Source organism: Hyperolius riggenbachi, chromosome 3, assembly GCF_040937935.1.
Source record: "Hyperolius riggenbachi isolate aHypRig1 chromosome 3, aHypRig1.pri, whole genome shotgun sequence".
Classification (NCBI taxonomy): Eukaryota; Metazoa; Chordata; class Amphibia; order Anura; family Hyperoliidae; genus Hyperolius; species Hyperolius riggenbachi.
In genome coordinates, this window is record NC_090648.1 from 345,217,258 (window position 1) to 345,229,359 (window position 12,102).

Here is a 12,102-nt window from a genome sequence, read left to right on the forward strand (position 1 = left end):
TTGTGTGGGATGAAATAAACGTGGAATTTGCAGTTTACTGGTGCCCGGATTCTACTTCTCTACTGTATTGGATAAATATATTTGTGTTTTCCTGCTCTTACTAGAAGGTAGAATACAATAGGAATGCAATATTCTCTGCATTACCTATTCAGTGTTAGGTTATTCCAAACATCTACAGTAGGAGAACCAACCTGTCTAGTTCCTTAAATTGTGTGCAAAGATACCAAATTATGCAATTTTATTGGAAAAGGGTAATAATGCCAAATCTTTTTAGGCTTTTTTTTTACCCTGCGTATGCACTTTGTAGGCAGTGGATTGATAAATAAAAATTTATTGCATTTTTTCTTTGTTGTTGTTGAAAGCATCATCACTAAAAGAGTACCCGAGCTGAAGCTGAGGTACAAAATAAGATACTTACCTTAAGAAAGAGAAGCCTCAGGCTCCTATTGAGGCTTCCCTGGCTTGTCTGAAGTCCCCCATTGCAGAGCGCGGCTCCCCTCCACATCGGGGTGCACAGCTCCTCTTCCTGCATCATGGCCTCACAATAGCTGACCGAGCCCGCTCCCGTAAGCCAGAGCCACAGGCTCCGTGCTACTGCTCGCGTGGCCATGGTTTAGGAAGAGGAGTTGTGCGGCTCCAATCTTCTTATTCTTCTTCTGATTCTGATGGTTTGGGAAGATGAGTTGCACGGCTCCAATGTGAAGGGGGCAGCACTCTGCAACAGGGTGCTTCAGACGAGTGAGGGAAGCCACAACAGGATACTGAGTCTTCCCTCTCTTCAGGGTAAGTATGTTAAGACACTTAAACAGCATTTTTTTTTTTTAAACTGCATATAGCGCCCCAAAGCAATACCAGAAAAGGACCGTTGAATGGAAGAACATTGTAAGCTGTATTTTCTTACAAGTCATATACAAAAAAAAATATGTTATAGGAGGAGACACACACTAACATTTACATAATAAATCCAAATAATACTTACATTCATAACATCCATCTCTTGATTCATCAAAGGTCCAGAGAGTAAGATGGCCATTGATGAAGACAAATTAGCAGCAGATGTAGAGGAGTTCTTTACAGAAAACAAATAAATTGTACATGTAAAAAGACAATGGCTTAAAACAAATAAAGATCAAAAATTAAATATACAGATTAAGCATTAAAAATAGGCAGAAAGTTGCATTAGCAGTGTTGAAGATTGGGTTCGCCCTGTAGAGTGCGACACATTGCGCAACACCCAAATGTCCTGTTGGGTCTGTAAACGGCAAGAAGACCCTGAGAATTGCAACAGATGGTCCACATGCAGGAAGACCTCTGATGAGCAACCACTGTGTAAATGGGCCTGCTGCTCACCCCTTTTCTACCCATCCTGGCCCTGCTGTTGCTGCCCTGTTGGTGCCAGGGGCCCCCCCCCCCCCCCCATTTATACAGCCTGAGATATGTTGGCATGTGCCGGATATGTGAAAGGTCATGCCCTGTTATGGCAAGCAGCACATATATCCCTTGATCCTATAGTCAGATGAGCAACCGGGTCTTGTTCAATTGATATATATCTTAGCCTTTCATATAATGTACTTTATTACACTAATGCTACATAGTAGGGGTGTTTGTACTTCCTGCATTTCTGCACCCTTACTAGGTTGACACATCTCGGTTTGAGAGGCTGTGACAGCTGGAGATTTTCTCCCTCTTGGTTTCCTCTTCCTTTAGGACGATCACTGCAGCAAGAGCTGAAGCATTCTGCGGTTTCCACTGCATTTTCCGGATGGACCATTGAGGTTTGTATCCCCGGGTAATTCCCCAAGCAGTAAGGCAACTACAGACTGCTTTCAGGTGAGCTAACAAAAAGGGATTTGATTTATGGCAGATCAGGGTGGGTTAGGGTTTTTTTTTGTTCTGTTGTGCAGCATTCTTCTGTGTCCATTCTCTATGTTTTTTTTTTGTTTTGTTTTTTTAAATGAGAGCATACTTACCTGTGTTCTATTGATCGGGGTGGGTGATTGTGTGTTGGAGGTATTACCCATCAAGAGTTACTCTCATCAAGATGGCACTTAGCGATCTCAAAATAATGATTTGGAATGTATGGGGGCTAAATGGCACATGCCAAGTATTGTAAACCTATCTAAACAGACACAGGCTGGAAATCGTTGCGCTGCAGGAGACATTTCACGGGCACACAGGCCCTAAAGCGTGGTTGGGTGGATGTTTCACTCCACTTTCTCCCAATGCTCAAGAGCTGTACCGCTGTTAATCAAGAAGTCCCTGCCCTTTCAGATCTTCACTTGTATTGATAGATTCCTGCCTTACAGGACCAGCCCACTCCATCTGTAAATGTAATGTCTTAGCAGTCATACCAAGGACATGTGGCATTACTTTAATCCCACTTAAATAGCATTCACTGGTTTCTCTGCCACGTTTGCCATCTCTTCTCTCATAGATCACTTCTTTGCAGCATCTATGTTGCTCAAAGATGTGTCTGAGGTGGATATGCTACCCTGGCCTGTGTCTGATTACTCTCCCCTATGTACGGTTGTCTCCTGTGTCCAAAGGGGAAAATGTACAATACCTTGCACATCCGTTGAATTTTCAGTTATAACTGATTACTGATTTAAAGTACCACTGAACAGAGCACATTAATATTAAAGAGGATCTCCATGCAAAAAAAAAAAAAAAAAAAAAAAAATCAGTCAGTGCTGCTGTAATGAAAAGTTATATTTGCTTCTGGCATCTTGTGCCACGAAACTGCTCAGAAGTCCCTGCATCTCTACACTTCTGCTGCTTGGCCCCCACCTCCCCTCTCTCCTCCAAGAAAAATACAGCAGCACTGATGGATTTGTTTTTTCTTTGCATGGCGGTCCTATTTAAGAAAAAAAAATAAAAATATATCCCCTAATATTAAGCTGTGACATAACTCACAGCACCTTCCATACCTTTCACACCCCCTCAAGGTCCACATGATCTATCTTTCAAATTCTTGGACTGGAAAGCCCGTCGAAGACTGGGCTCTGTCTCCGCCCCTCCAAGCACACTGTTCTTAGCAGCATCCCAGCTCTTGGAGCAGAGAGAGCTGAGACACATGTACATGGAAATGCTGACCCCAGAAGCAGCTCTGGGGGTAGCGCCATTTTAAAGATGGAGGACCTGTGTTTTTGTTCATGGACAGCAGCAGAACGGCACTCCGGAGGAAAAAAAACAGGATGCTGGGCTGACTCTGCGGGAGGTTAGTATATGGAAAATGTGTACAGGATCTTCTCAAAAAAGTAGCATATTGTGATAAAGTTCATCATTTTCTGTAATGTACTGATAAACATTAGACTTTCATATATTTTAGATTCAAATACACACAACCGAAGTAGTTCAAGCCTTTTATTGTTTTAATATTGATGATTTTGGCATACAGCTCATGAAAACCCAAAATTCCTATCTCAAAAAATTAGCATATTTCATCCGACCAACAAAGAAAAGTGTTTTTAAAACAAAAAAAAGTCAACCTTCAAATAATTATGTTCAGTTATGCACTCAATACTTGGTTGGGAGTTCTTTTGCAGAAATGACTGCTTCAATGCGGCGTGGCATGGAGGCAATCAGCCTGTGGCACTGCTCAGGTGTTATGGAGGCCCAGGATGCTTCGATAGCGGCCTTAAAGAGAACCTGTACTGAGTAAAAATATTTAAAATAAACACATGAGGTAACTTCAAATGAACATTGCATAGTTACCTTGCCATCAGTTCCTCTCAGAAGTTCACCATTTTCTTTTGACAATAATCCCTTCCAGTTCTGACAATATTTTGTCAGATCTGAAATATATCAGTTGCTGTCAGTAAAATATCAGTTGCTGTCAGTTATAGCTGAGAGTAAAACTGATGTACCAGGTAATGTCCATGTTTCCCTATGGCTCAAGTGGTCGATGTTACAGTTTAACTGTGTGCTGTCCAGAAAGTTGTTATGGGTAATGGCCATTTTCAAAATGGAGGACGGAAAATTCCCTTGATCACAGTGACCAAATAGGACGCGGGAGAGGAGAAAGACACGGAGGAGTCGACTACATGGAAGGTAAGTATGGCTTGTGTATGTTTATTTTGACTTAATTTTCAGTTCAGGTTTTCTTTAAGCTCATCCAGAGTGTTGGGTCTTGCGTCTCAACTTTCTCTTCACAATATCCCACAGATTCTCTATGGGGTTCAGGTCAGGAGAGTTGGCAGGCCAATTGAGCACAGTAATACCATGGTCAGTAAACCATTTACCAGTGGTTTTGGCACTGTGAGCAGGTACCAGGTCGTGCTGAAAAATTAAATCTTCATCTCCATAAAGCTTTTCAGCAGATGGAAGCATGAAGTGCTCCAAAATCTCCTGATAGCTAGCTGCATTGACCCTGCCCTTGATAAAACACAGTGGACCAACACCAGCAGCTGACATGGCACCCCAGACCATCACTGACTGTGGGTACTTGACACTGAACTTCAGGCATTTTGGCATTTCCCTCTCCCCAGTCTTCCTCCAGACTCTGGCACCTTGATTTCCGAAAGACATGTAAAAGTTGCTTTCATCCGAAAAAAGTACTTTGGACCACTGAGCAACAGTCCAGTGCTGCTTCTCTGTAGCCCAGGTCAGGCGCTTCTGCCGCTGTTTCTGGTTCAAAAGCGGGATCATGCTTCCATCTGCTGAAAAGCTTTATGGAGATGATTTAATTTTTCAGCATGACCTGGCACCTGCTCATAGTGCCAAAACCACTGGTAAATGGTTTACTGACCATGGTATTACTGTGCTCAATTGGCCTGCCAACTCTCCTCACCTGAACCCTACAGAGAATCTGTAGGATATTGTGAAGAGAAAGTTGAGAGACGCAAGACCCAACACTCTGGATGAGCTTAACCCTCCTGGCGGTTAGTTGTTTTTGCCAAAAAGGCAAAAATCCTTTTTTTTAAAAAAATTTTTTTTTGTTTCATGTAAAGCTACCAGAGTGGTAGCTACATGAAACACCACTAGAGGGCGCATGTGTCCCTCTAGTGCGATCGTCGCCGGCATCAATAGCAAACAGGGGAACGCGTATATAACGCGTTCCCCTGTTTGGCTTCTCCTGTCGCCATGGCGACGATCGGAATGACGTCATGGACGTCAGCCGACGTCCTGACGTCAGACGCCTCCGATCCAGCCCATAGCGCTGCCCGGAACTCATTGGTCCGGGCAGCGCAGGGCTCTGGCGGGGGGGGGGGGGGGCCCTGTTGCGCCGCTGCGTGCGGGCGATCGCCGCAGAGCGGCGGCGATCAAGCTGTACGCGCGGCTAGCAAAGTGCTAGCTGCGCGTACAGCATTTTAAATGAAGAAAATCGCCCCACCAGGGGCTGAGATATCTTCCTGCGCGGCATAGCCCGAGCTCAGCTCGGGCTTACCGCCAGGAAGGTTAAGGCCGCTATCGAAGCATCCTGGGCCCCCATAACACCTGAGCAGTGCCACAGGCTGATTGCCTCCATGCCACGCCGCATTGAAGCAGTCATTTCTGCAAAAGGACTCCCAACCATGTATTGAGTGCATAACTGAACATAATTATTTGAAGGTTGACTTTTTTTGTTTTAAAAACACTTTTCTTTTATTGGTCGGATGAAATATGCTAATTTTTTGAGATAGGAATTTTGGGTTTTCATGAGCTGTATGCCAAAATCATCAATATTCAGACAATAAAAGGCTTGAACTACTTCAGTTGTGTGCATTTCAATCTAAAATATATGAAAGTCTAATGTTTATCAGTACATTACAGAAAATAATGAACTTTATCACAATATGCTAATTTTTTGAGAAGATCCTGTAATAGTTTTGAATTTTTTTTTATACCGGTCAGAAGCAAAGGACCCCCGTGTCTGTATCAAACTACTGTTTCCGTACAGCTCCACAAGGCCTGGTTCACACTTGCGTCAAGTGGCAAACGGTTCAGTCTCCCCATGACCTACCTTGTGGTCCGTTCAGCGGATCGTGCGGAATGGATCCGTTCTAACAGACCAATGTGAACGGATCCATAAGTTAACATTGGATCCATTCGCATCTGTTCCGATCCGCGAACAGACTTTTTTTTTTTTTTTTTTTTTTTTATGAAAGTGTTAACCGGCCCTAAATGGGAAGCACTACTTGTAAGGCAGGGGATACACTTGGTGTGATAGTGTGCATTTTGCTGCGGACAGTTAAACTTGCACGATTGCACAGGCTATTAAAGTCAATAGTCTTGCTGGGGAAACACACATAGTGACTGTCTGCATTTTGTGTTACAATTTTTCAGCGTGTTGTTCAATTGCACAGCTTCCCGCAAGACGCTTGCATTTGCAATTATATTATATACTGCCACAAATGGGGGAAAATAAATAAATAAATCGCAAAACAAATGCAACAGAACACTTGTGGAAAATGCAATCGCAAAGCAAGCGCACTGCCGACAGAGATCCGGGAATCGTAGGGAAAAATGGCCATACAGGTCCTCACCAAGTAGGAGAGGGTAACCACTTCCAGTAGGTCTAAAGATATTCCTTGGAGACATGTGCAACTACCGATTTTATCAGCAGCACATCCATAATGTTTATTTTAACATGTCCTAAAAATACAATAACTATTTTCCAGACTGCACTGTAATCAATGTCCTTTGTTGATCAGGCTGTGGAATCTCTACTCTATTAAACAGAGAGCCTCAAATGAATTTTACAACTGAACAGTATTAAACAGCCAGTTTGATAACTGCTAATTTTAATTGATAAAAAGTCGTGCACAAGAAGGGTTCGTTCACACCTAGGGCATTTTTGCCCTTTTTCAAGCGCTGCCGATTTTGAAAGTCGCCCTAAAAAGCTTGTGCAATGACTCCCTATGAGAGTGTTCACATCTGAGCGGTTCGTTTCCAATCCACTTAGCAAAGCCTGTACCATTTTCTGAGAGGTTTTGCTCAATGGAAGGTATAGGGAAAGCGTTTGAAAAAAAGCGCTTTGTATAGCGATTTCCCCAGCGCTTTTAAGAATAAATACAATTGTATTTATTCCTTTCCGGGTCAGGAAGTAAAAAAAAAAAAATTCGTTCTGCAAAAGTGCTTTGAAAATCTAAGCGCTGGGAAGAGAAAAAAACAAAACAAAACCAAAACTGATGTCGTCAGCGTGAACAAAGCCGAATAGAATGGCCAACTCACCTGAGGCTCCTCCTCTTCATCCATACCAAAAAATTCAGAGAACCCATCATGGTTTTCTACTTTATCCTCAACACCTGCTGGAGCAGCACTAATAGGGGAAGCAAGGACTTGCAGATCAGAGTCGTCCTCAGTACAGAGGTCATCCTGTGGACACACAACTATTAGTCTCTGCATAACCCCCAACCCATCTATAAAAAGCAGGCATTAAAACATACTAAGAAGGACTCACAGCAAAGACAATCAACAGTTGGTGAAACATTAGATGTGAAAAAGTAAAATATTAAGATATAAATTAAAATATAATATTATTTCTTGCCATGGTCACTCAGCCTTGTTGGGGGTATGTGATGTCACATAACCACAAGTCCGAATGAAGTGAATACTGAGGCTGAGCAAAGACTGGAGGGCCCACTTTTTCAAACAAGAATTAGTAGCTACACTCTGCATGCAAGTTTGGGATCAGCAGGATTTAAATTTCAGGGATACACAGCAATTTCTAAAAGATGCCAGAAGTGACTCCTATATTCATTTTAGATCAGGTTTCCTTTAGGCTGGTTTCACACTTATGTGGGATCACGGTTAATAAATGCAGTCCATATGACTCTACAGCAGAGTGTGCAGACAGGGTAATACGCATAGTCCTACCTCCATTTAGCGACATACTCCCTGCTGGACAGGAAGTGCGTCACTGGTTCGTTTTCAATCAGTTCAGATAAGCGGTGCAAGGGCCATTTTTGAGGAGATTGCATGAGCATTTTTAAAGGGGCTTCTAAATGGTCCCTCGCAGACATCCTGTGCCTGAGCAGCCACTCACCGATGCTCCAGGCCCCGCCTCTGGTTCACTTCTGGAATTTCCGGCTTTAAAAGTCAGAAAACCACTGCGCCTGCACGCGGTGTCCTAGCTCCTGCTGGCATCACCAGGAGTGTATAGCACAACCCCAGTATGGTCTGTGCCTGCCCAGTACGCTCCTGGTGACATCAGCGGGAGCGAGGACACAGCCGTACAGGCACAGTTGTTTTCAGACTTTAAAGTCGGAAATTCCAAAAGTGAACCGGAGGCGGGGCCGGAGCATCGGTGAGTGGCTGCACAGGCACAGGATGTCTGCCAGAGACCATTAGAAGCCCTGGGTAAGTTCAATTCATTTCCCCCCGACCCCCCTACAGTAGTCCTTTAAGAATAAAGTACATTGTACTTATTCTTTTCCGGATCAAAGAGTTCACTTCCTAACTGATGTCAGGAAGTGAAAAACCACAATCGCTCTGCAAAAGGGCTTAACAAAACCATAAAAAAAAAAAAAAAAAAACACCTCACAAACCTACTAAAGCGAAAAGACACGCAAGGCTAGACAGTTTGCCCAACATGCTCTGAACAGTAGACACCTGCAATACTATGATCTCTCCTACCCAAACCATTACATGCCTTTGTGTAGGTGGAGCTTTACAAATCACTGGAAACCTCTGTACAATGGCATCAGTGAGAAGGATTTCTGCTCTGCAAAACTCACCTTCGCTCCAAATGATGGAGATAGCTGGACATCAGCTGCCCCCCGCAGAAGCAACATAGAGCAGGCTGTACTTGGATTCTTAAACAGCCCAGCCTCCTGAAAACCGCAGAAAGGCACGGTTATTATTACAGGCCCAATGGAAGACACATATAAAAAGCAAAAAATAAGGTAATCAAGATGGGTACACACGATGAGATTTCCCGCTCCATCCGCAGGATCGATTGATTATTTTCAACAGGTTTGATCGGGTTTCGATCGATGCAGCCGTGGATTTTGCATACTTAACATGCAAAATCGACGGCTGTATCGATCAAAACCCGATCGAATATGTCGGAAATAATCGATCGATCCCGCTGATTGAGCGGGAAATCGCATCATGTGTACCCAGCATTAGAGAAGTGTACCATACTTCCCAAGAAAAATGCATTTTACAACTATTATAGGTGTCTTCCACATTAAGAAAAGTGGTACAATGGTATCCACAAGCCTTCCAAATCAGGTTATCAACCTCTCTTAAAAAAGCAAAGCAGACTCACATTTTCCTTATTGCTACAATCTCTACGCTGTTCCGAAGTCTTCTTAAAACTTGGGGTACTGCAGAGAAGTTTTGGCTAGAGAAAGAGAGGAACATGTTCAACAAAGCAAAGACTCTGAAAAATGTGTTGCAGGGCAGAGAAGGAGGAGGGGATAATAAAGAAGTATAGACCTAAATAATTACTAAGTCAAGTAAATAGAACAAAGCAGCTCATGAATCACAGCACAAAACCACATCAGACAGACTAGTTTTTGGATTGACGATGTAGCCGTTCACTAGCATTAGGTTACTTGCACACACTAGTACTAGGGAATGTGGACTTGCACCACTAGAAGTCAAGCCTGAAAACCTGTTCTCCCCAGAGTGTTCCTGAGCCACGGACTGCAGGCTGTTACCACTTCCCAGTGATATCCAGTGACACGAAGTCAATTCATTTTTAGAAGCACCAGGGCAGACAGAAGGGTAAGAACAGTTTACTCTTTATAGCAGCATGGTTATAGGGAGTTTGGGCTTTCATTGAAGAATGTAGGCTCAATTTGGAAGGAATATCTTCTACCCTTATCATAAATTTGAACTGATTATCCACAAACATTTATAATTTGAAACCCCTATTTAAAGTATAAATGAATGATAGTGCAGGAACTTATTTGTCTAGGCACAGGAAGTGTTATAAAGTAAGCAGCGAGTCCACTTGCCAAAAAGAAAGCAGAACAGAAATTTCAGCATTCGTCAAATATTTCACAGATTATAAAGTCTAAAACAAAATGAATACTTACCAGTGATTTAATTGAATTTCTTTTATGGCAATTTCTAGAAAATAGAAACTAAAGATGAATACTGTAATTCCACTGATCCACTTAAAAGACCTCTGTCAACAAGAAACAGATCTGATACAATATGTATTGTGGAAATCAGTATGCTTTACTATGGACAGACCTAGCCATAACACCAGCTGAGCTGCGCGCTGCAAGCCAGTACATAGATAGCGCCTTTTTACAAAAGAACAGTAATGGCATACTGTGCATTGCAACATGAATGTTACTAAAAGATGCTAATTTTAGGATCTGTTTTCATGCGCCTCATGGATATCGCAACAAATTCAGTGTGAACACACCCTTGGCTAGGTTCATAGTGGTCAGTTGCATAATGCATGCATTATATAGAATGTGAACTGCACTGAAGACTGGACACTTAAATGCAAAGCCTGCATGCATCAAGTTAGAATAAAGCATCAGTTACAACGCAGAGATGTTAACAGGCCCATACTGGCCGTGAGATGACATGCAGAATCATTCTGCAATGCCACTGATGCACTGTCAACAGGGCCTAAAGATTGGAAATCCAATTTCCCTCCAACAGATTTACAAGGAAAAGGATTCAACTTTGTCTTTTGGTGAATCTATGTGTGGCTACAAACATTTAACTTAGAATTGCAATGTCAAAGACAAAGTATAGAATTGGATAATATGGGGCTGTTGCTGGTAATCTGGTGCAGTTACCATAGTTAGGGGCATTTAATGGTTTTCACATGGGTGATGCAGATGTATTGCTGCGATCATAAATAAATGAATGGAAAAGAACAAAAACAAACATCTAGTTATGCAGACCAGTTAATCTGAGACATGAGAGAACTCTACTGGCTGCTTGCTTGTTGTAGGTACGCAACTTAAACTACTAAAGCAATAAAGAAATAAAGGCAGCAGCCTCCTGTTAATCACACTACGGTATCTTGTAAATGTAAGGCATCACGTTACAATGTACTAAGATTATTCTTCAGGTTAGATCACTACTGTCAGTGTTTAGCGGTTTCTCTCACTCATATAGTAAACTCTTTGCTTGAATTCTAAAAGCAACCCTGAAGAAAAAAAAAAGTTAAGATACCCACCTATGGAGAGGGATCCCATAGAGCCTTCTCAGTCCTCACTATGTTCCCTCATTTCACCACTGTCCATGTTCAAGTTTTGTGCCTTCAGAAGCACCAGCGTTCCGAGTGCTTACAAAGATGAGCACATCCGTATTATGCTTGTGCGAGCCTGGACACATGCGTGCGCAGTGTGGTTCTGCTTGCCTTTGAAAACACTTGGGGGTGCGAGTGCTTCCAAAGGCTCCTGTAGACGTAGTCGACCTGCTAGTCCAATAACTTAAATGGCGAGACCGGGGTGGAACAAGAGGATGGAGAAAGGGCCAGGAGGGCTCGATGGGATCCAGAACCTTCCCTCTCTAAGTATCTAAAACTTTTTTTTTTTCCCCCTGTCTTCAGAGTATAGGGTGAGATGAAGTAAAACATTTCATTAGACATAAAATGCATAGGCAAAGTAGATACACTGAAGAATCATATACAGCACACATGAAAAAACGCTGTGATAAGAACACGGTATACAAAGTACTCACTTTACTTTCTTCTCAGGTTCTGGGGTGCATCTGTTAAGCAATTAGATGAAGATTTTTTTTTTTTAGATAGACTTTCTAGAACTAGAATTAACGAAGATTTCTACCATTGATAATAATGTAAAGCACAAGGCTAGTGTCTAGGCAAACCATTCCCTACACAGAAAATACAAAATCAGGCTTTTGCTCACACTACTAACAACATTTGCATTTAACATACAGCTCCAAACTTTTTATCCATGAGCGGAGAGGCACATTAGATCATACTTGTGCCATCAAATTTAGCCTGCAAGCCTTTTCTCCACTTTGCAATATGTTTGGCCAACTCTAGACCACCAGGAAACCTATGTTGGAGCTGAAGCCCTACATCAGAGAAGCCATATGGGGGAAGGAGGGGCAAAGCACTACAAACCAAGGAACAATACAGGGGAGGGGGGCACTGGACAGCAGGGAACTATATAGGGGAGGGAGGGGGCCACTAGACATTTATTTTGGCCCGTGACTTAGTCTCAATGTTTAGTT

The 12,102-nt window shown here is 42.7% G+C and overlaps 1 protein-coding gene across 6 annotated transcripts in view; it reads right to left on the reverse strand.

Moving 5' to 3' along the window:
• Positions 1-12,102, reverse strand: part of CDC25C (cell division cycle 25C) — a 74,586-nt gene that overhangs the window by 15,952 nt on the left and 46,532 nt on the right. For 4 of the 6 annotated variants that reach the window (XM_068277010.1, XM_068277008.1, XM_068277009.1 and 1 more), the window contains exons 5-10: positions 11,584-11,613; positions 9,969-10,002; positions 9,194-9,268; positions 8,658-8,753; positions 7,153-7,296; positions 980-1,069 (exon numbers count right to left, since the gene is read on the reverse strand). In XM_068277010.1, the coding sequence (XP_068133111.1) occupies positions 980-1,069; positions 7,153-7,296; positions 8,658-8,753; positions 9,194-9,268; positions 9,969-10,002; positions 11,584-11,613 (469 nt within the window). The remainder of the gene's footprint in view (positions 1-979; positions 1,070-7,152; positions 7,297-8,657; positions 8,754-9,193; positions 9,269-9,968; positions 10,003-11,583; positions 11,614-12,102) is intronic. The other 2 variants (XM_068277013.1, XM_068277014.1) reach the window with 2 other exon arrangements.